The following is a 25165-nucleotide window of genomic DNA, read 5'->3' as shown; positions in this document are numbered from 1 at the left end:
ATTCAGGAGGATAACTCCCAGCCCCGAGACAGTTTCCCGGCCAGGCTAGAAGAGCAGTTGCTATCTGCAGAGGGAGCAACAGAGAACACTTTACCCAGAGGCCTGATGCCCAGCCTGGCCTCAAATGGGCTCACGCACAGCAATACCAGCCTGGGCAGCAGCAGTGATAGCAGTGATACCGGCCGTGCAAAGCTGTCGACACGTAAGGCTCATACACAGTACACATACAGTATATCATGCTATACTGTATGTCTACTCCAAAAAACATGTATCAGCATGAGGCTTCATAAATAAGATTCATATCATCAATCATTTTATTTCTAATTTAAAGACAACATTATATAATTGCAAGGTTAACATTCTGTACACCCTGTTGTTCTATTTGAAAAGCAGTTCTCTCTTTGCATTTGTTCTTCACAGCTTTGACTCCAGGTCGCTCAATGAGAGGTGCAGACTCGGAGAGGTCTGAACATAGTTCCTCTCATCATGCCAGCACCTCCAGCATTTACCAGAATTGTGCTTTAGAGGTGAGAGCAGCACCCTCTGCTGATGCTCAAATACAAGATCACTTCAGAATTAGCAGAAGTAGTACAATTGTACTTCATGTGTCTTTTTGACAGGTTCTAATGTCCAGCTGCTCTCAGTGTCGGTCTTGTGAGGCTCTGGTGTATGATGAGGAGATCATGGTGGGCTGGACGGCTGATGACTCCAATCTCAACTGCACCTGTCCTTTCTGTCAAATCTCTTTTCTCCCTCTGCTCCATGTTGAGTTCCATGACTTGCGCGCTACAGCAGGGTGAGTTATTAAAGATTTAGGTCCATTTGATGCCTAACTATACAGCGCTAACATTTTACTTGATTTTACTGTGTTCAAATGTGGAAAAATATTTAAAAATTAAAAAAATATATATATTCAAAAAATATTTTTTTTATATAAGGAAAATTTTGGCAACATTTTACTTAACGGTGCTCTAAGCGATGTCACGCGTTTTTTAGGCTGAACCATTTTTTGTCACATACAGCAAACATCTCCTCACTATCCGCTAGCTGCCTGTCCCCTGAACAACGCGGTCTCTGTAGACAGCCCAGGCTCGACAAACGGCAACAAAAACAAAGTGGGCCAACCTGCACCACAAAACATAACAAACAGTGTTCCAACCAATAACCGACAATAATGATTTGGGGTTGGGGGGTTAGTGCGCGTGCACATGAAGGGGGGTGTGAGGAGTGGAGGAGAGAGAAGCATGAAGAGGGAAATTAGCTAGAGGAGAGATGTCCTAGACAACAAATAATGTTAGAATTATATTCTCTTGAATTTTGATATGGCCGACACATGACCAACGAGACGACGTTCCGGTGAACAAATAGCAAAGAAGAGGGAGAAGGAGAAGGATCGCGCGAAGCACGGAAGGGAGGAGGAGGGAGGGTTGAGCTAGCCTCCGTTTTGTTTGACAATACTTCGAACGTTAACAAGAAGTGACGTCACCCAACATCGCTTAAAGCCCCTTTAAAGCCTTTATATATAATGCATTATAAAAGTGTTTTTTTATTCATTAATTATGCCTCGCAATGCACCTTATAATACATTCTATGGTCTCATGTCATGAATAACTGTAACCACAGTTATGATACATAATAATACTTATCTATTCATTGAACACACCTTTAAAAAAGTATAATGCATTAAAACACGACACCGACCAATTTCAGATGTAACGGGAATGCTGCAAATATTATAATGCTAGAATATATTAGAATTTTTAACCTTGTTTACAATTATTTATAAAAAGATATGATGCATTATAACATACATTATGAATACCTTTAATGCATTATATATAGAGGCTTTAAAGGGACATTGTGTAGGATTTTCTCCCATCTAGCGGTGAAATTGTATTTTGCATTCAAACAAATAGTGCTCTCCAGTTGTGCTTTTTCAAATGCGTGTTGCATCTACGGTAGCCATTATGTACCAAAAAGCTATGACAGGATGTCTTATAATAGCACTTCATCGAGTTTTCCTTCGGGTGAACTGGTTTGTTATTTCAAACAAACTGCAACTTGACACAACGAACAAACGAATGTTACAGTTTTGAACAAACAAAACTTACAACCTTGTTTTTAGGGCCTTCTCTACTTTACTCAATAGCTGCTATTCATCAAAGAGCCTGTTTAACTTTTAACTATAAATGTTCTACTGTCTATATAATAAAGTACACAACCAAGCAATGAAAAAAAGCTTGTAATTAAGACCGTAACATTGACTTACCTGTCGAGAAGAAAGCAGGCAACTTCACGTTTATATACTGTCTATGCAACTTCAGCGTCTCTTTTGAAAGCTTTCTCCTGCATTAGCTATCCCGACATTAACCCTTGTTTTTTGTAATCTCCGGTCACGTTTCCTTTTACGGTCTATTTTGGACTTTTTCGACGACGAGGACTCCTTATCCTGTACTCAGCATATGTATGGTCCTCCATTATAAATAACCGTGCAGTGCAGCCTTTTAAACTTGCCGGGGCAGTGACAAGCGCCTCTCACTGCTCTGCTCCTCCGCTTCTGCTGGCTTCAGTCACGTGACGCTGGCTCTGAACGAAAACGTGTTGTGAAAACGCGTTGGCCTAGTACTTTTTGTCCCTCTCTGCTATTATAGTTTTTCAAGATGGCGGAACTACATGGAAGCCTCCGTGGACCTACCCGTCCCATGTATATAAAAATAATAAATTCTTCGTTTACAAGGATAAGTCAGATAATTAGCAGAGGTATTTGTACACCATTGAGGACATATTTATGAATAAAAATATTGATTTTAGATAATAAAATACCTAAAAAACTACACATTGTCCCTTTAAGTAAAGTGTTACCATATTTTTTTTATTAATTTTTAATATTTTTATTACAGCACACATTATGCATTCACAGCTAGGAAATTCTAACATATTTTGATATTACAGTAATGGTTTATATTTTTGACATATTTACTCTTTTGCCAAAAACCTGAAACAACATTTTTCAGCTGATAATGTTTAGTAAGCAAAAGGTTAGCTCAACCCTAGTTTACATAATTTTTAGACCATTGCGTCGTCTCACTGCATATGTTCAGTGTTTTGCACCATAAGTACAACAACACATTTTATGGGATCGATTTATGTTTGACAGTTGTGCTTAAAAACATATAGACATTGTGCTATTTTGATTAATATAAAATAATATTAACTGCTGTATGTTTTTGGTTTACAGCTTCTACTTGACGAGCACATCTGGAGACAGTATCCACAGCTCCAGCATGCAACCTGCCACCTCTAGCTCCTCTGAAGTGAAAGTGGGTTGTCCTAGTGAGCCTTCAGACCTCGTGAGCTTCCCAGAATCTCCGGAGGACAGCAAATGTCCTGTCGAGATGCCTGGCGGTCAAAGTGGAACCCCAAAGATGTATGTAAACACAATCCTGAAATGTAACATGGGTCATAACTCATTTTTGTGTTTTTTGGTGCATGAGTAAATATTGAAAGCTTGATTTTGAAACCATAAGTGCCAATTTAGTTGAATGGAAAATACCTTTGTAAACTACCTTTAACCTTTGCACCCAAATACATCTTAAATACATTTTGATCAGATTGAAAGGAGTGAGACCTGAAATAATTTGATCAACAATCTGATTAAAAAATACTTTGCACATATGTCCAGTGCCATGATGTGTATGGTTACATATATTTTTCTTCATACAAACATGCGTATGTTTATTTAAGTCTGACGGGATGTTAACTAAATATTTGCAAAAAAAAACAACAAAAAAAACTCACCTGACACCTCCAGTGACTTTCTCTAATTCTTAGCATGGCAACTGGGCACTGCGCATGTGCTAAAGTTCTCTTCAGAATACATGTAATGCACATGTAAACAAATATGTGAATCAGATTGCAATGCCGATTGATGAACATGAGTGCATGTAAACATATCTAAATGAGATTTGTGTTGAGTTGACATGCGGATATACGGTAATATGATATATCACGATAATGAACGTGCACGTTATTGTTATCGTGGGCACTTTAAAATACCGTCAATAATTATTTATTATGAATTATTCCGATTTTAAGAATGTATTTTTAGAATACTTGTCCATAAACGGGTTAAAATGTCAAAGAGACGTGCACACACTGCAACCCCTGATACGCATGTGCAGCATGCAGGAATGAGTGGAGAATCACTCTCCAAGAGCAGATGGTGCTTATGGAACAGCAGAAATGCCGTTACACTGGTAACCCTCTAAACAAAGCAGCTGCGCTACTTTCTGTTTCTGAACAGTATTTAAATGTTTTAAACAGCCATTCAGGTTTTTGTATTTGCAATGGTGTTTATCACAGCACCAAAAACTTAAAGACTTAATAGGCCATTTATTTTCAAACTTAAACATTTGTATATTTTAATCTGGAGTCTGGACTACAACATTCCTTAGATATTGATTGAAAATGTTATGATTCATTATTATTATTTGGTTTGGTTCACTTTACAATAAGGCTCCATTTGTTAACATTAGTTGGTTCATTAGTTAACACAAAGATATATTGGAGATATTAATGTGTTGTTTAACCTCAACTTAAATATTTTGTTGCTGGAATTTAGAATTCATTTTCCAATGAGTAGGTCAAATGGTAATGTTATTGGCTAACTGATGATGTTTTTTTGTTTTGTTTTTTTGTTTTATAAATCTCTGATCACATTATGATTTATTACTTTGCACTGTAGCTTTGTACCAGAGCCAGTACATTCAGACCCCCTGGGTCTCATAGAGAGACAAGCTGAGAAACGCAACACTTTAACCCGGAGCAACAGTGTGGGAGGCCCACTGCAGAGTCTGGATTTGATTCAAAAACCCAATCATGGCATATCCACCACAAGCCTGCCCAACAGCCTACAAGAGGTGGCGGTGAGTGAGCATCTTCCAGTTACAATATTCTTAGTTTTTCAAGAATCATATTTATTGCTTATAGTTGTTTGATTAATTCTGTATTTTGTTGTTCAAGGACACTTTGGGTCAAAAGTGGCCCAACCCAAAACCGGTGTCTGTGCCGTATCTCAGTCCACTGGTCCTGCGCAAAGAGTTGGAGTCGCTGTTAGAGAATGAGGGGGATCAGGTATTCAAGCATGACTTTACAACAACCTTTTGATGGTTCACTAAACATGTCCCCCATGGATGTTACATTCATAAAATGTTTCCCTTTCCCATTTTAAGTCTGTTGCAAAAAGCCCCAGATCATAGCAAACTTACACTGTTGAACCCTTTGTAAGTCTCGAGTTGTGTTGTGTGTACCAACAAGACAGAAAGCAAGTCTTCAAATAACAGCCTGTTGTCTTTTAATGTGCTTAACTTTATGTATGTATTGTCTTTGATTCATCCATTTCCATTATCTCTCAGGTAATCTATACCCATAAGTTCCTCAGTCAGCACCCCATTATCTTCTGGAACCTGGTGTGGTATTTCCGGCGTTTAGACCTGCCCAGCATTCTGCCTGGACTCATCCTCACCTCTGAACACTGCAACAATGGAGTACAGGTACTTGACCTTTATTCACATTGCCGTTCTCTTACTGACTGCTTCAGAATGGTCTGTGGAATGCTTCACAATTCAGTTTTCAGACCATACAGTGCAAATACAAAAATAAATACTGTGGCCCTGCTTGTTTATATCTATTTATTTACTTATTCATTATTACTTTATATTGTTGCATGCCTGATGCACCAAATTATTTTGGAATTTGCCATTCGATAACAAACTGAAACAAATCATGAATCCTTTACTCTTGACTAGTCTTGCAGCATATGACTGGCGAACGGCTTCTAGTGTAAGGAACATTTAATGACTGTGCTAAATTTAAAGGGATAGTTCACCCTAAAATAAAAATTAAGTCATAATTTACTCACCCTGGTGTTGTTCTAATGCAGTATGCTGTTCTTTCTTTTTCTGACCAAAAAATGAGACATTTAAGACATGGCAGTGAATAGTGGCAAGCATCAAGCTTTTTTGTGTGAAAAAGGTCATCCTCTGTGTTAGCCTTTTAAACTACTTCTCATCGTCCACGCAGTTAGTCTAAACAGTCTACACAAAATGCCACCCCGTGCTAATGGAACAGTCTACTGCGCAAATTGCAAGACAAGGGAAAAAATATAAAATCGGTTAGATTTCGTTTATTCAAATGATAATTTCTTAAGTCACAATTTAGCAAAAGGAAATTTTAAAAAGGACACAAAATGGCAGTTATCCATTGATGAAGTAACTGAAAAAAAGTAAAATGAACGCTTAGTTTCATTTTTTTTTATGTTTACATTTGCACTGTATGGGGTAAAAACTGAATTGTGAAGCGTTACACGGAGCGTTACCCATAATTGCTTGTTTGATGAACTGAACTACATGATAAAGCTACCCTCTCTGTTTTCCTCCTGTAGCTGCCGCAGACATCTCTGTCTCAGGACAGTAAGCAGGTGTATGTGCAGCTGCTGTGGGACAATGTGAACTTACATCAGGATCCCACCGAGCCCCTCTATCAGCTCTGGAGGACCTTCTGTGAGTACAGCAGGGGTGCTTTGAGAAGATTTGTTTGTTCAGTATTAGCATTAACACATTAAAGGTGCAATGTGTGATATTTCTGAGGATCTATTGACAGAAATGCAATATAAGATCCATAACTATGTTTTCAGTGGTGTATAAAGACCTCACTTAATGAACCGTTATGTTTTTATTACCTTAGAATGAGTCATTTATATCTACATAACCACGGCCACCCCCTTCTATGAAGGTCGACATACTGTGACGTCATGTTTCTACCGTAGCCGACAGCGAACAGAGCGCTACAGAGCGTGTTTCGTCACTAACTTGAATGAGAAGCAGCAGAAAGAGACGCAGCAGAATACTCACCCCTCATTTACACTGAACACGTCTGCGGCGCATTACGTCTGCGGCAAGGTTTTATTCCGTCCTCCACGCGGTGCCAACTCACACCAGGAGCATTTCAGAAGCGGAGCGACTGGATGCGCGAGACCACGTGATTTGCCTGTCCGACGTGGTTTTTCTTGATTTTTGGGTTTCTACCATACAGTCTATGGTTTCTACCAAGGATATTGGTGTGTAATACGTTTGGGAGTTTGCACAGGGTGTTTATTTTGAATTTGACAATGTTTTTTTTACTTTTATTTTGTATTCGCGGTGCGACTTGGACGCGCGTCCGTCAAAAATAGACTAGGCGCCTATATTTAGCGAAGCGGCGCGGAGAGCCGCTTCTGGGAAGCTTCTGAAACGCGCCGCCTCGCGGCCGGTGTAAACACAAGCATTGACTAGAATGGGCGCGATCAGCTCCGGTAGCCGTGTCGCAGCCGTAATGCGCTGCTGACGTGTGCGGTGTAAATGAGGGGTCAGGTTGTCCCTGACGCGGCAAACGTGGAGAAAAACATGCTGTCTGACCGACGCCTCAGACATCGTAAAGGCTGGTTCACACGGGACGATTTTAAAATTGTCGGCCGATTTTCCAAACCTGAGAGACCCCACACACGGGGATAAAAAATCACGGGTCTAACAGTTTTGGTCGTACAGTGTGTGGTGCGCAGACACACGGCAAAATCAACACATCACACACGAACCGATTTGACTCCCGAGCATTCCCAGATCAGACAGGAAATCGCGCAAAATACCTCGAGATCAAACGTGACTTCAGAGTAAACAATCATGGCGGACGAAGAGGATGCAGTGGCAATAGTTTGTAGTTTGTTTTTAACCGAAAAAAAACGTTATCAAAAGAAAAGGCGATGATCTCTGACGTCCACCGAACTTTCTGGTGCGCCATACCGCCGGCTGTTTTGATTATATTTCCCGGTGTTTCCTCGCCGCCTCGTCACCTCGCTTTCTGATTGGCTACACTCCACAGTCCACAGGCTGCGTGCTCGGGGGACACCACACACGAGAAGAAATCGGGCCAAATAAATCCAACATGTTGGATATCCCCGATTTGAGATCGGAGCGGTCCCGACGTCCTTCCGAGCAGACGAGAGCAGCCTTAACACACCACACACGGCAGGAATATCTGATCAGATTATTTTACGATAATCGGAGCATCCTTAAGATTGTCGGAAGGGGTGAATCGGGGCTAAAATCGGCCTAATTATCCTGCCGTGTGAACCAGCCTTAACGTTAGCTATTTCTCCTTACCTAAGTTAGCTGCTTTGATGCTCTTATCTTATACTAACTAGCATGGAAACAAGCTATGGTAAAGTCAGTGAATAAAAGACTAACACAATGATAAACAAGTAAAAATATCAATCGCAATAACATGTGGTTTTACTGAATAATTAAGTAAATATAATTTAATATAAAATATAATATAGAGAAACCTCATTGCTTGACTTGCTACTCTGCTGACTCAGACGACGACATCTTCCGATCCTACGTCGGCCACCGTAGCTTCTCATTCGAGTTTGCAATTTGAAGGAAAGGCCGCGAGTTATTGACTGGTTGCAATTCGCAAATCTCACCACTAGATGCCGCTAAAAATCACACACTGCACCTTTAATGTTCATTGACACGTTTTTTTTTTAGGATCAACTACATTAATATGCACATCTAAATAAACGTAATAAATATTGTTTTGTTATGTTGAAACCTCATGAATGGATTGCCATTAAGCTACCTCATGTATGGCACTGAATGTGAGTGTCTTTGTTGTGCAGTGCAAAGAAAGGGAACTCTAAGCCCCACTGACCACCAGGAGACTCGAACTCTACTGAACAGCATTGTTCGCAGCATTCAGACGAACGATGTGTACGGCCCCATCAACATGCTCCTTAGGGAGATCAAGAAACACCCAGAAGTTAAACGCCAGAGGTTGGACATGCATTGCAATATTTTGTATAAATTACTCAATTTGAAATGAAACTGTACATGGCTCAGACTGTAGCAATCACATTGTTTACTACATGGCACAAGGCTGACTGACCTCTGTTGCTTCTGCAGCCGGAGTTTACTTGCTTCACATTTCAATAGTCTTATTCAGTGTTTGCTGTGTGCTGGTCCTGCATTGAGTTGCTTTCCAGAGGCGTTTTACCTTTATAAGGGCTATTTATGTGACTTCCTTATTAAATGTATCTGCCAATGGGCTCGATTTTTTGGTTGCAAGCAGTGGCGGTGTTTCACAAAAACCCACATGTATGGCATTCCCTCTGGGCATAGGCCTACATAGAACAACGACATTACTGAACGATATACCTCATATTATACAAAAAAAAAAAAAATGCACGATGCACTATTAACCCTATTACACTATTAATTAAAACTCACAGTGAACAACATTAAATATAAAAATGCATGCCTTACCTTTTTGTTGCAGTGCCATTTTTATTGCATAAGTGTAACGTTTTGCTGACAGCACTACAGTCTTATTATTAATTAATTTATTAATTTTTTTTTTTTTTTTGCTGCTTCCATTCTCCTGATTGCTATTATTTAATTTCTTCGTTAAAAATACATCCAGGGAAGATTGAATAGGCTTGGTTCTTTTCATTTTTACTCAGTATCTGACAGCTATAATCAAAAAGACGGGCGATAAAGTGATGCAATAAACTGCGGCTGCACACACTCACTCCACACAATTATTTTTATAAAACTACTTTTGCAATAATGTATACATGTATGTGTTCATTTAAAATCTGCCATTGTGTTTTCGACGTTGTTAAAATAATAATAAAAACACGTTTTGTTTTTTTCTGAAGTGGGATCCAATCAGAGAAGTCAGCGTTAAGATCATAAGAGCAGCGCTCATTGTGAATGGTCACTTATCGCGTGTTTTGCCTTTGGATTTATTATCAAATTAAATTATAATAATAATATATATATATATATATAAAAGGAATTTAATAAATAAATAAATAAATAAGCCCAGATTTTACAGTGGGAAACCGTGTTGAATTGCTACAGCATCATATTATGTAAACTGCATTTATGACAAACAAAGAACTACACAGATGCATATATATCATAACGATCTATCAATAAATGCATACATACGCTTTGTCTGCTTTTGTTCTGACGCTGAAGCTGCAGAGATAATACTGGGAGGAGCCGGGTTCATATGACTTTTAATGACATATTAAAGGCGATCACGAATTAGTGTACAGTTAATAGCAAATTTTTAGGGGGGCTGGGTGGAAATCTTTAACGAGCATCATCATTAGCTGGATGTTTTATCTGAACTCTGACTGCTAGGGTATGGCAACTGCCATACGCAAACGCCGCCCCTGGTTGCAAGTAAAACACTGTAAAAATTAAAAATTAAAAATTTGCAAGAGCAAATTTAGTACTAATATGTATGCTTTTGATGTTTAGAATGAATTCAAATAATATAGTAAATGTCAAGAATGTGAACCTGTGCTTACATAGTACTGTTTACAGTACTAGCACGTATTTTAGGTTATTACACATTAAAACAGGTGTTCATTGTTATTTATATAATTTCATTTATTACCCTTCCCATAAAAAAAAAAAGATAAAGGTTATTACTTTGCATAGGAGCCTTAAGAGTGGTAGCCTAGTTTTCTAATACATGCATTAGTGTAATTTACGTCAGTATTGTGACTCACATAAAATATTTGTTAATAATTTAAATATTAGCCTACATTAATTGAAAGGCAGTTAATATAAAGCTTTTTAATTAGGGATGGGTACCGAAACCGAATAAGAACGAAACTTTCGGTGCCTGACTTTTTTTTACCGCCCCCTATAAAACATCTCGCGGCACGAATGTTCCAATTATAAAACATCTCCAGTTAACCAGCAGAGCATTCATTTAGTTCGTTTGTTAAATAAGAGACGATCTAGCGTGGAAATGTGTTTTTTTAAATCAAGTGATCAAAGTGCTCGTTGCCGTTGCGATCAGTGGCGTTGACACAGTGTTTTCTTTTTTGGCTCGCGCACACCGCACTGTCTTCACTCGGACGCGCGCTTCAATACGTTGCGGAGACTCTCTATTCGTTCCGGTGAAATCACGAAATGCGTCTCCCTGCTTGATATACAACCACTGATGAGCGTATTCAAAAAAAAAAAAAAAAAAAAAACTGTACGAATGCGGATTAGAACCCAAAAAACCTCTGACACGCTTGACTTAAGTTCAAGTTCAGCTTCCAGTGTCGTGGTGGACATGGAAGTCTAGTATTTTAATGGCAACTGCAAATCTTGCATATCAAGTATTAAGTATATCAAGTATATTTATATGAGGCTATAGGCTACTGTGTGTGTTCAATATTTCTGCTCAGTGTCAGATATTTCTCTGTTTTAAAGTAAAAGTCATAATATGAGAAGACACATTTTTTATCTTAACTTAAGTGTTTTACGCTACATCAGTAGCCTATTAAACGGCACAATTTTTCATTTAATCAGAAATCAGAAAATCTTTAAAGATTTAAGTTAATATTGTGTCCAGTTTGGACACACACACGCGCGCGCACACACACACACACACACACACGCGCGCGCACACACACACACACACACACACACACACACACACACACACACACACACACACACAGGTATTCTTTTTTTTCTAAAGTGTGTGTGCTTTCATTTTCTTAAGTACCGGTTCAAGAACCGTTTAAGCACCGGAACCGTTTAAAAAATACCGAGTAGCATAAAACCCAACCAATACCCAACCCTATTTTTAATACAAAATATTTTTCTAAATATACTTGTAATAGTATTTTCGTTCCATGACAACGTGGGTGTCTTGTTCTAGTGTTTAATTCTGAGGAAAACTCTAGCCTACAAACCTCATGAATGACTGGACTAGGAAAGACGCAGCCTCACTAGGATGCAGCCTTCCTTTTGAGAAGCACCCTATGTGTGTTAGAACCCTGCTTATACTGAGAACTGCACAGGACATGCCAAAAATATATATATTGTGTCTGTCATTGAGCACTTTTTATTAATTCTGGGGCACTTTGTTTAGTTAAATTGTGAGCATGTTGTATTAATTCGTTTCCATTATGTAACTAGGACTACAACAAAGGATCAAAAAGTAAAATGTGGCCACAATTTAACTAAAAGATGGTACGTTCATATAATTTTACCATGTAAATTAGACATTTTAAGTTTTTCATTGAAGTCTGAGGATAGTATTATTGAGGATAGAATTATTGCAAATTTGCATATAAAGTTCAGTGTTGTATTCCCTGTATGATTTGATGCAATGAAGAATACATAATCTTAACGGGCTAGCAATGTACAGTAAAAAGTAAGCACATTTCAAGCATTGTCATCACTTTGTTGTAACAGTAATCAAAGAGTGGGAGTCTTACGCATTTCTATGATAATCACTCTTCTGCAACCGCAAAAACAGCAGTAGTTTGCATAGTTGATCTAGTCCACCAAGACCAAATACATTAACATTGTCATATCCAATAACATGCAAAAAATATCCCAAGAGTTTTCACAGCTGAATATGCAGCTTAATAAGAACCCTGTTGTTTGTTATCACCAAGGTCTAACTCATTTGCAATCATTTTGTCGTGAGTGTATGAGTATCTTGTGTTCTAATGAACTCTTCTCTTCATGTCCAGGAGTATCTATAGGGAAATTTTGTTTCTGTCTCTTGTTGCCTTAGGAAAGGAGAACATTGATATTGGTAAGTAAATGCTGTTCTTTAATTTCACATGAAAGTGATTTCATTACAGTCATCAAATTAATTTAATAAGTGCTTATAGGGTGGATCTCTATATATCCATGTCAAAAGAAAGATAAAAGTTGTATTTACATAAAGAACATGCATAAAGAACATGAAGTATACGTTTAGGACCATTCATATTTTGCATTGAAACGGAATTTGTTTTTAAGACATTGCAAATAAAAATCATTCTGTAATGTGAAAAAAAATAAGAGAAATTAATTTAAAAAAAAATTTTTTATAAAGTACATTAACTATTTATATCTCATTATTATTAGTTACTGGACTACATTGCATTTTTGCTAATTGTGATTTTTTTTTTTTAAATCAAGATGATTTCCATTACTGAAAATAAGATTGATTTCTGCATTAAAGTTATGAGAATATTAAGGAAAATTGTGCTTAATTGTCAAAAAGCTGTCACATAAACTTTTTTTTTATTTTTTTATCTTCTGGTAAATATCATTTCCTATAGAAGTCATATCTTTGAATTATATGAGATTCACTTCTTAACTATCTTTTTTAACTTTGTTTTTCCCTAACAGAAGCCTTTAATCGTGAATACCGTCTTGCATACAATGAGCTCAGCGCAGAACAGCTTAAAGTCCTATCCCCCATTGACAGACCACCTAGCAACGGTGTGCAGTGGTGCCTCAAGTGCTTCGGAGCCCCGTTCATCTGATCTGCTTCTCTCACCCACAGTGACTGTAAAAGCCTTAAGTCAGGGACAGGATTGTACAGTAATTTCCTCATTTGCACCATCACCTGAAATGGTACTTTTTTATCATCTACCAGAATAAAAACAAATTTGGCTTCTTTGCTCTTAAATTCCTGAGAGTGTCGTGGCACCAGCCGTACAGCGGGTAGACACTGCATTTTACTGTCGATCTTCAGATGTTGAACTGCCTCTTGTGTGTGAGCCCTTTTCAAACCGCAGTGGAAGTAAATGAAATACTAAGAGTAATCTTCCTACTGTAAGATGTCTCTCTACACTGCCTTTGACTCTAGCTTCTCTCTTCAGCCGACCTGTGGAAGGATTCTATGAATATGGGGAGAGCATTCTGGAGAGGTGTCAGTGACAATGGTCTTATTTGATGTGCACTTTCATAGATAGTTGCTTTATCGTTCTCCATTGTCGCCATGTGTTTATATATATATATATATATATATATATATATATATATATATATATATATATATATATTTCTGTATTGGGATATTTGAACTCTGTTGCCTTTCTCAAGTGAGGGATCTTTGGCTAGATTTCTGTGGAGTCTTAAACACAGAGCCCTTCAACGTTAATGTAGGCTTTTCAGTGTTCACGTTCAAGGTGAGAGGTGTGTGTGCGTGAGAGTGTCTATGTGCGTGTTCATTAGATAGACCACACCTTAAAGTGGTATAATGTGAGAGAGGACAATCAGATGAATTCCAGAACATTCCAGAAAGCATCTCTAATGTCTTAAACAGAGGCTAGAATCAATATGAATGATGGAAAAGTGATAAACTGTTGATTTGTTTCTTAGAAATGCAGACTTTAGACCTAAATGTAGGATAATGATGTATTGTGGAAAATATCGTGAACTACATCTGGAATGGAGGAGACGATTTATGAAGTAACTCTTTATTAATGCATTCACACACATACACATGGTTTGTTTAATACACATGCTTTGATTAAAAGACGAAGATATTTTTCCATCATCTGTATTAAGAAATGACTCTTTAACACAGAATAGAAAATGTTCATAGCACCTCAAACAACAAGAATATATATCAAAATATTTTTTTAAACTTGCTTTTTAATCTGCTAGATGACTTTAGTTATGGCAAATTAGTGTCCATTAATTTTATTGAAATCTTTTTTTTCTTGTCCCATTGTACAAGCGAATCCAAAGGATGTAAAAATCTTCAAGTCACTGCAATTAACAAATTATTCAGTGAAATTGAAATAGTTATTGTGCCTTGTTATCAAGTCAAAGTAGGACTTGTGGATTTGTAAAAATTTAAGATTAATTTACTACTAATAAATTAACATGAGCAAATGGTCTGCCTTTATCATTTTAATTTATATCCTGACTCTTTTCTTTCATTGAATATGTATGTACTTTTTAAGTGTAAATGAAACATCATCCCATTGTTTGTGGAACAAGCCAGGTGTAAACGAAGTATGTTAAATTACTATTGTCTTATCATCATTGTCAAGGAATGTTATTGTATTTGATGCATAACAGGACTCTTTTAGGCTTCATCGCTGTTTTCCCAAATTACAAAACCTATAGAACAACAGATCATACACATCCATAATAGTAACCCCTAATATATATATATATATATATATATATATATATATATATATATATATATATTAATAGTATATATGGAGAAGTATTTTTTTGTGAGAATAGAAAGTTTGGCATTTGATAATATAGGAGTTGTTTTTTTTACTAGGCGGATATATTGTGCAGGCTTATTATCTCATTATTTGTCTTGTATGCTTGCATTGAATGGTCACATAAAATAAGCAAAACTCTGATGCACCAAACTGTTTTATGAATTATTGATATAATTACTGAATTATAATCACCTGCTGAAGTCTCACCCACAACGGCAGTCTCATTCTGCATTAAGTCTTATGTTATGTACAGATTAACGCATGGCCTTGATTTGGCCGACTGGAAAATCCCAAATTAAACAACAATAGCTGGTTCTCCACATAAAAACAGGGTAAATGCATAGAACTTTTAATGTGTTCTGGCCGTTCATTTGCACGACAACAGTGTTTGGTGGCTTGAGAACGCAAACTTTGAAATAGGTTCCAAGGTGCAAGTTTTGCGCCTTGAACCTCTCCCCTGCAAGCTCACATTCATCTGCCTCTACTTTTGAGTGTTATGGCCATATCTCAAAATCAATCAACAACTGGTGCATAGAACCAAGTCGGCAGCCTAATTTTTTTCCTTTTTCGATAATCTTCCATCCAAAGTTGCAAATTTAATGTATGCGCAAAATGGGAATAACGCATTAGTGAATAAATGTTTCATCCAGTGAGTCGAATAGAACAAAACCGTTACTTCCTGATAAACTGGCTGGTAATCACTAAGAAAAGTAGGAGAAGCCACTGTAGGGTAGACTGGGTACAGTTGAGACATAGGTACAGTTGAGACACCTTAAATAACTTGCGTTCGCAGCAAGCACAAGTTGTGATTTTTGCTGTGCACATGCGTATTAGTGTCCTCTTTGATCGTGGGAAATTTGAACAATGGACGCATCTCCGATCTGAAGATATCGGGAAAAGTTTTTTTTCTAAAGTAGGACGTTCACTTCACCATGCACTCTCCACAATGAATAGTTTATTATCCCTATATGACTGTTAAACGTAACTGGTATCACCACAAACGTTATTCTGTGCCCTAAAAACTGGCATATTTCATGGTATTGTGTCATGCAAAGTAATTGCAAAATCTAGAGAAATGTGTGAGGTGGCCAGCGGGGGATAGTTGAGACACACGTGTATCAACTGTACCCCCGATACACTGTAAAACCCAACAAGTTAACTCAACTCAAATTGATTGAGGAAACTGATTGCGGCAAACCATTTAAGTTTAAAAATAAATACATATGAGTATTGTGAACTTATATATATTGAGTCATCAATATATATAAGTTCACAATACTCATATGGATTTATTTTTAAACTTAAATGGTTTGCCGCAATCAGTTTCCTCAATCGGTTTGAGTTGAGTTAACTTGTTAGGTTTTACAGTGTAGAGTTCTATTAGGAAACACACTGTTTAGTTGTTCAGTGTTATGATAACAGGTTAAACGTCGTAATTAGCCAGCATAGGACGCAAATAAAAATAAAAATTTCATATTTGTGATATTTAAACTGTGTATTATTAATAAATATTGTTTCATATCTTGTTCCTGCTTTATACATTTTAACCAGTGCAAATTTAAATAAAATGAATGAATATAAATGAATGAATAAACTAAAATGTTGCCCAATTGTTATTTTCTTTATTTCTCTTTTTTTATATATTTACAATGAATGGTTAGTTACATTTACATCATTAAAAATGGGTGTCTCAACTGTACCATACACTGTCTCAACTGTACCACATATGGGTACAGTTGAGACAAAAAGCACCTTATTTTTATGAGCTAATTGTGGAAAATATAAACTACTTGTGGGTATTATTGATTGATAATATCTTAGTCTACAAGCTAATGAAATGTCATGTGGCATGTCATGTGGAAATTCACTTCTTTTCAGTATCTATTTTTGTGTGAAAAATCAAAACGCAAAAAGTGTCTCAACTGTACTCAGTCTACCATAGGCTATAATAATTTTCGTATAGGCCTATAATAAATTACTGCGTCTCAGAGCGCGCAGACGAAACACAATAAACGCATTTTGGAGGAAGATGACTGTTGTTTGGGAACACAGTCGTGTAAGACCGTTCTGGAAGGTATAATACCAAACCACTTTGACTACAGACTTTGCTCTGGCATTTCAGAACAATCAAAACAGCATTTCAGGGGCCTATACCATGAAGCCGGTTTAGGTGGCTAGCCAGCTATGTTTCAGTTTAGTTTCCGCCAACCCTGTTTTTTAGGTACTATGAAGCTTGGCTTTAATCGGAGTTTGTTGCCACGGTATCTTACGCTGCACGGCTCACCTGCTCCGGGGCAGGTTATGTTCTGGATTCAAGATCTCAGACTGAAGTTTGACCAATCAGCTGAGAGCAAAGAAACATATAGGTGACGTAACTTATGGCGCTTTTCCACTACACAGTACCAGCTCGTCTCGGCTCGCCTCGACTCGACTCGGCTCGGCTCTGTTTGGTTTTCCACTGTGTAAAAGTTGTACCTGTACCTGCTTCCAGGTACTTTTTTTCGTACCACCTCCGGCGAGGTTCTGAGCGAGCTGAGGCGATACTAAAATGTGACGTGAAAACACGGCAGACTGCTGATTGGTCAGAGAGAATCGTCACTATTCACCGCGTCATCATTGCACGCGCCAGACGGAGTATCCTGAATAAAAAACAGCAAAAACATCCAAAAACAGCATACAGGGGGAGGAGGTGTGGAAGGTTCGGAGTAGATTGTAATTGACTGTCAAGAGGGGGAGGAAAATGGAGTCAGACGAGAGCGAGGGATATGAAGAAGATACAAGAGGAGTTGAGAACAGGAAAAGGAAAAAGAACAGTGTTTCAAGTGACGGAAGCCAGACAAGAAGAACTGTTGAGAGATATCAAGTAGGAATGATAGCAGTAACAAGAAGTGACGGGATCTTCAAGGATTCGCATGAGGTTGGAAGATTCGTTGGAAAGAAACTCGGAGATGTTCGGTCCATTAAAATAACAAGGAGTGGGATGGTTATTATTGACTGCGTGTCAAGGCATCAGAGAGAACAAGCTCTAAAGATTAAGGTGTATACAGAGTACAGAGCTGTGAAATGCTTCCCACTCGGGACAGAATACAAAAAGAAAGGAGTAGTAAGTGGCGTACCGCTGTCAGTGGAAGACGAGGAGTTTCGGGCCGTTGAAGGAGTTTGTGAGGCTAGAAGACTGACAAGATTCCGTCAAGGAGAAAGGGAAGAAAGTACTTCTGTGTGTCTGACTTTTGTGGGAGATTTGCCAGAGAGGATATATTTAGACTATATATGCTACAGGGTGAGGTCTTATGAAAGAGCTCCGTTAAGGTGCTTTTGCTGTCAGGAGTATGGACATGTGGCTGCAGTGTGTAGAGGAGTCAGGAGATGTGGGAAAAATATTTGTGTAAGAGGGGAGTGTGAAGAGGAACAAGTAAAATGCATTCACTGTTTGGGAAATCACCATGCGGGGTCAATGCAATGTCCTGAAAAAATCAAACAGGTAAAAGTGAGTAAAATCAGAGCAGAAGAAGGGCTAACATATGCAGAAGCTACTAAGAGAATGGAACGAGTAGTAGTGCAAACAGAACAGGAGACGGGAAAGAAGGGAGATGATCAGAATAACGTTATTGGCATGGACAAGAAGCGATTTCTAGGATTTATTGCTATGGTGGTCAATTGTGCTGTGGAAATTAAAGGGAAATCAGAGAGGATCAAGATGGTGTTGGATGCGGCGAGAAGATTTTTGGACATTGTGGACATATCAGGAGAAGAACTAGATAATACGCTGAGGAAAGAATTTATACCATCTCAGACCATAGAGTATGACATATAGAACGGGCAGTGAACTTTAGGGTGGTCACTGTAAATATACTGCACTGGGAAAACTATTTAATTCAGTAGGTGGCGGTAATGCAACATTTTGGATGCCAACTGCCATAAAACCCAAAAAGAAGAAGAAGAAGAAGAAAACAGCATACACTTGATTTCCTCCATTGTCCTGTGTGTGTGGGTAGCAGGTGTGTCTCGCACGTCTCGCGTAAAAGATTAAGTCACGGCAGTTTCCTGCGGCGTCGCTATGACGACCAGGTACTATTGTGGAGGTACTATCTGCAATGGAAAACGGAGCGAAAAGCGAGTTGAGCCGAGTCGAGTCGAGTCGAGCTGGTACTGGTAATGGAAAAGCGCCATTATTCCCAGTGTCTGTTACAATGACTTCACCTTTTCTTCCAAATCCGGTGGACATCTCAGCGCAAATTGTTTGACGAGCACTTCGTAGAGAAAGAGTTTTTAGCCAGACAAAATCCCCTTGCCTTTCCTGATAGTTATTTGTATGAAAGATACAGATTTTCCGCGGAAGGAATGTCTTATCTTTGCGAACTTCTTGAGCCGCACATAAAGAATTTAACACGTCGAATTTATGCACTTACTGTAACGCAAATGGTATTGCGTTGCGTTTTTTTTGTTGCAAGTGGTACATACTTGCACGGTGGGTGACACACAGAAGCTATGGGAAAACACGGTTTGTCGAACCATTCGTAAGGTGGTCCTCGCTGGCTCGCTCTGCAGGAGTACATCATGAATAGTTTCATTAATAGTGTTCCCCGGACATTTATCGGCCATGTCCATAAAAGAGGGCTTTTATAAAATTGCCGGTAAGATATATTGATAGGGTGACATCACAATCACATGAACACATTTATTTATTTTTTTCAAAAAGCAAATTGCACAAATGGGAGAATGGGGTAATGTGAGACATCGGGTAATGTGAGACACCCCCTGTATCTAGGCAATGGAACACAATTTTGGTCATTTGACCATTATGTTTTCAAGCCCCTCTAATTTCCCCTTGCCCATGAAGGAGAGGACCTCATGGTGCTGTAGTAAGCATGTTTTTTTCACAAAAATATTTTTTTTGCATGTAAAAGTAAATTTTCTTGGTGTCAACTTAATCAACTGTTGTGCCAAAGCAAATTGATTCAGGTAGAAAAACTTATATCATACATGTTGATGAACTACCAACATATAAAACCATGTGATGATGCTAGCTGAAGATAAGCCTGAACTGCTAAGAGAGATCGTTTTTTTCTAAAATGTGGCGGTGGGGTAAAGTGAGACAAATGCTGTGGGGTAAAGTGAGACATGAGGCACAAGTTAAGTTTAGTCTTAAACATATTTTAACGTAATATTACATGACATATGTTTTATTTTTAATATCATAAACATTGTAGAAAAGCCATCAAAAAGAAGGAGGAAGTAAAATCAGTAGCCTAGGGTGCAGTAGCTGAGGCAAAGAGTTGGAGCACCTTCTCCCTCTCACCTTGTCCGAATGGAGCGTTTGTCCCCTCCTCGACAAAACCCCCAAGGTTCGTTTTAGGACCGAGGTCGTCTCTGACAGGAGCTCCGCACTCTCCCTGGGAGCCTTCTAAGAATTAAAGTCAGCATGGGAATCTCGTTTATCTGCAACCTCACGGACACTGTCCGTTTTTGTTTTCGGAGGAGGACCTTCCTCCACCGCTTTTTCTCCAGGGGTGTCTCAAGCCCCTGGAGTCGCTTCGCCGTTTATCCAGACCGACCGTTCAACAAGCATACGTTTTACCTCTGGATCAACCGAAAAGCCCCGGATGGTGAACCGCGATGCGCAGGCTCCCTACACACGGGTCTCGCTCCACCCGGGCCTGGGCTCGAGACGACACGGCCACTCACAGGCTGCGTGAGGAACCATCCACCGGGGGCAGGGGCGGGAGGCATCTGGATCGAGGCCGTAACCGGGAAGGATGCTTTCAAAGCGGGGGGAGGCGCAGGGCGAAGTTTGGCACTTAAAGGGATAGTTCAGGATTTTAGACATGAATCTCTATAGCTTCCCCATAAGCAGTGTGGTGCATTGACCATGACTTACCCCCGACAGCGTCCTGTGAGCCGAGCTCCGGTCCAGTTTTGGTCAAGATGAAATTAGTCCGGCAAGTTTGCTGGGGTCACGGCAATAAAGTTTTTTTCTTCTCAAATCAATATGTGTTCAAAAGAGTGATATATTTGCAGCACAAAACCGCTGTCTATGGAGAGGTCAGACCTCGTAATGGCTTGGCACTATTTTCTTCCCCGTCATATCACTGCGCGCTGCCGCTACCTACAGCCAGCTGGGAGCCGCGCACGTGTCACTTTGTTTACAGCTCGTAAAGAGAACGATAACATGTCTGACTACAGCAGCGACGATGACAACATTGACTTCGACACACAGCCAAAAGGATATCTTCTTTATCTTCGCCAGTTTGGTGTTCACATTGAAGCCCAGAGCAATGAGCCAAAGTCGCCTCAGAGCAACATCTGCCACAGGAAATCTTTGAAATGTGTGAGGAGAAAGCGCCACATCTTTGTTTGTACAGTCCGGATAGTCACAAGTCCGCACCATTTTCTACAAAGCTTGTACAAACTGATCGCTCTTGGTGAGTAGCTATGTTAGCTCGTTCGTGTAGCTGTTCTGAGCACGTAAACACTGCTGTAAACACTGCCGAACAACTGAAAAAGTGGTGTGCGCCTGCGCAGCTCGCAGCTGGCTGTAGGTAGCGGCAGCGCGCAGTGATATGACAGGGGAGAAAATAGTGCCAAGCCATTACGAGGTCTGACCTCTCCATAGACAACGTTTTAGTGACGCAAATATATCACTCTTTTGAACACATATTGATTTGAGAAGAAAAAAGCTTTATTGCCGTGACCCCAGCAATCTTGCCGGACTAATTTCATCTTGACCAAAACTGGACCGGAGCTCGGCTCACAGGACGCTGTCGGGGGTAAGTCATGGTCAATGCACCACACTGCTTATGGGGAAGCTATAGAGATTCATGTCTAAAATCCTGAACTATCCCTTTAAGGCATGCCAGGGGTGCCCCAACTAACCCAAGCGTCTGTGTTTGGACCGTCGTTGCTTCAGCAGGAGCGCTAGCAGGTGTGGCCCGGGAGGTCTGCGAGCATGAAGCTCTTCTTCAAATACAAGATATTTTTGGAAATTTTTATGAGGAGGAATATCCTCAAGTGTGTCTTTCACCCCTAGCTCACCCAGGATGGTGCATGTTCACCGGTATGCACGCCCTGGCACCGAGGGACTGGGTGTCCAAACCAGACCCTATTTACTGGAAGTCTCGCCCGCACAAAATGCACTTTCTCTGGGCTGGGTCAGGCGGTTTCCCCACCCGGTCTGACCACCACGGTTCGGTCCGTGTTCCTTGTCCACTCGGAGCATTGTCCCACCTCCACAAAGACCGAAAGGTCCGTTTTAGGACCGACTTTGCTCCAGACGGAACTCCAGCGGTGGCGGACAAATCCAAATCTGGCCCAGGATGGGCCACCCTCCTTGGGCTGGCCATGCAGGGGAGGTCTGACTGCATTGAGCTTCCAAATGTATCACAATATTTTGGACATAGTTCTTTTTTTTTAGGAGGAATTTTCTCCAGTGTGCCATTCACCCTTAGCACGCCATTAGAATTCTAACTGTTACAACATGTGTTGTTATGGAAGTTTCAGAGTGGAAAAAGTAAGTGGATCAGTTTACCCCCAGCTGGTTCACTTTACCCCCTTGATTTCTCTGGTCTGTCTCAGTTTACCCCTAAGCTGGGGTAAAGTGAGACACAAGACCACTTTTTTAAAAACAATCATATTTTCACTGCCCTTCGTCCTGAATACATTCTAATAATTTCCATTGCTAGGAAACATCCTGAATTAATAGGAAATGTGTAAATTTGACTGATATATCATTTTAGCTCACTTAGAAGGGAACAAATGTAAAAAAATTCTCACTTTACCCCACTCTCCCTACTATACAATATAATACATGTTAAGAATTATTTTAAATCTTTATTATTATTCCGTTAATCTTATGATAGGATTCCCTAGCTTTCTTAGTAGTACAAATACGTTCTATATTTATGTAAAATTATGTATATATGTAGGCCTATGTGTAGCCTATGTGTAATATAGCCTATTTTTATAATATATAAAAAATGTGAATGTATAATTTTTTATATATTATAAAAATAGGCTATAGGCTATATTACACATAGGCTACACATACATACATACATACATAGGCTAATTTTACATAAATATAGAACGTATTTGTTTAACTTACACATTAACAATCAGCAATCTTTATCCAACAGTCTTCTCTTGCTTTGGCAGCAAAGACCGTATTGTTTCGAGCTTGAAATACATATTTAAAATCATCGTAATTCTGAATGATTATCTCTTGCTCCTCCGCGGAAAAATATATCGCTCTCGCTCTACCCGCGATTGGTTGTTCAGTGTCGACGTCACTCTTTTATGTGCACGCGCGCGTGGAGTAATCATAGCTTAAGGATCAAAGCCTGATTTGACAGAGAAAGTTGATGAGCTGCATCATGGTAGGCTACCAATAAAGCCTGATTGCATCGGTTTGGTTTTGTCAACTCAAAACTAATCCTGTAACCTCGAGTTTGTTCAGCTACCTTCATGGTACAGGCCCCTGATGTGCGCGGACGCACTTGAAGCTTTCTTTTCTTTTTTTCTTTTTTCTTTTTTTAAAGTTACTATCAGATTTAATGTTATACCTTGACAAACTATACATCATTAAAAAGATATAAAACCCAAGTTTCAGTATTTGACCACTATTGTATTCTGAGAAACTTATAGTGACAGTTATGTCTTAATTTGTTTCAGGAGTTATGAAATGAAAAAATGCGGATATGAATTATGAGCGTCCCGCTCCCATTAAAAAAAAAAACTCCTGTGCTGTCGTCATGACAGCGCTTGACAAAACAACGTCCCTCAGGGCTTTCAGCTCAAAAATGTGCAGATTTGGAGAAATATTGATAGATTCTCATAGGTTTACATCAGATTTCTATAGACAGGAATAATAATAGGCTTGTTTGAGATGAGCAAAATCTGCGCAGAACCGATCACCGGTGATCAGCGCGAGATGCATGCCGGTTAGAAATGTGTCCGAGTGCGGTCCGCCTGGCTCTGATGTCATGCTGACGTATGTCAAAAATCTCTCGCGAGCGCAAGGCACACCTGTCGGATTCTGCAGTCGAGCGCAGTTGCTCTCCACCGACTGCGCTGATCAAAAGCATGATGGGAAACGACTTGCTGACGACACAGCTTAATGTTCATTGGTTTAAACAACCGTGATGTATGACTCTATCTGTGTATTCCTACTACTTGTATCGCAATGATTTAATAAAGATTTAAATAAAAAAAATTAAAAAAACAACAACAACCGTGATGTATTGTTCTCTTTTAAAATGTTTGATTTTAAAACTCTGATATCATGTTTTATGTATGTGTGAATATTCCCAAACTATCTAACAGTGCGATATGGATTATGCAATGTTTTTTTTATAAGAAAAGAAAAGAAAAAACACATGTCTGTATTAAAGAAAAAAGACTGATAAACATGTTTTTGGAATGGAATTAAATAATAGGCTACTTTGAGTGTCTTGTTCATTATATTTATTTTCATATAAAAGCAACAGAACTTAAATTCCATCCAGTTTATTAGCAACACTGTGCACGAGCGTGAATCCCGCGATATCCATCTTTGATCTCACAGCTGTCAGATCCACTACGAGAAGAGAGATCTGTCCGGCTTGCCTGCGCTTTTTTCACTCCTCCCCTCACTGCAGCCGCCTACTCTCGACTACATTTCAGGCGAGGCGAGGCGCATCTCAAACAAGCCTATTTATTAGGGGTGTGACGAGACGCTTACTCCACGAGACGAGACACGACACGAGATTGGGTTCACGAGAACGAGACGAGACGAGATTTTTACAACATTTTTAAGAAATCCTCAATGATGAAATATATGAATGGAAAATAGTATTTTATTCAACTGAAAATCACAAAATGCAAAACAATTTAGGTGCATTTTGAAATCAACTTGTAATGAATGTTATTTTACTTCTATTTTAATGAATTATATGCAGTAAAGGACATGCAAACACTGCAAAATGTTTTGCTATAAACTCTACCGTCTGGCTTCTCCCCTGTACGATTTCACATGAGAAATTTAACTCCTGCTGTGTCCACCATGGTCTCCACATTCTTGATCAGCGGAAACGATTTTTGCTT

At 39.1% G+C, this 25165-nt stretch overlaps 1 protein-coding gene and 1 long non-coding RNA gene across 5 annotated transcripts in view; one reads left to right on the top strand and one right to left on the bottom strand.

Annotated features, from left to right (window-relative positions):
• LOC309486385 overlaps window positions 1–2800 on the bottom strand; it is an 88771-nt gene extending 85971 nt beyond the window's left edge. Inside the window, exon 1 of the long non-coding RNA XR_014201499.1 lies at window positions 2612–2800. This is a non-coding gene — a long non-coding RNA (uncharacterized lncRNA). The remainder of the gene's footprint in view (window positions 1–2611) is intronic.
• The window catches only part of dennd4c (DENN/MADD domain containing 4C), a gene marked incomplete at its 3' end in the record, with an annotated part of 112450 nt that extends 97712 nt beyond the window's left edge, over window positions 1–14738 (top strand). For 3 of the 4 annotated variants that reach the window (XM_082151106.1, XM_082151105.1, XM_082151104.1), the window contains 11 exons: window positions 7–202; window positions 421–527; window positions 621–796; window positions 3239–3427; window positions 4745–4925; window positions 5023–5133; window positions 5415–5552; window positions 6443–6560; window positions 8714–8867; window positions 12593–12657; window positions 13242–14738. In XM_082151106.1, the coding sequence (XP_082007232.1) occupies window positions 7–202; window positions 421–527; window positions 621–796; window positions 3239–3427; window positions 4745–4925; window positions 5023–5133; window positions 5415–5552; window positions 6443–6560; window positions 8714–8867; window positions 12593–12657; window positions 13242–13378 (1572 nt within the window). Of the gene's footprint in view, window positions 1–6; window positions 203–420; window positions 528–620; window positions 797–3238; window positions 3428–4744; window positions 4926–5022; window positions 5134–5414; window positions 5553–6442; window positions 6623–8713; window positions 8868–12592; window positions 12658–13241 lie in introns of those variants that run through there. The other variant, XM_082151107.1, reaches the window with a different exon arrangement.
• Window positions 14739–25165: the final 10427 nt, after the last annotated feature.

The sequence above is a fragment of the Leuciscus leuciscus genome (assembly GCF_965113295.1).
Source record: "Leuciscus leuciscus genome assembly, chromosome: 2".
NCBI lineage: Eukaryota > Metazoa > Chordata > Actinopteri > Cypriniformes > Leuciscidae > Leuciscus > Leuciscus leuciscus.
This window is presented reverse-complemented; position numbering and strand designations above follow the sequence as displayed.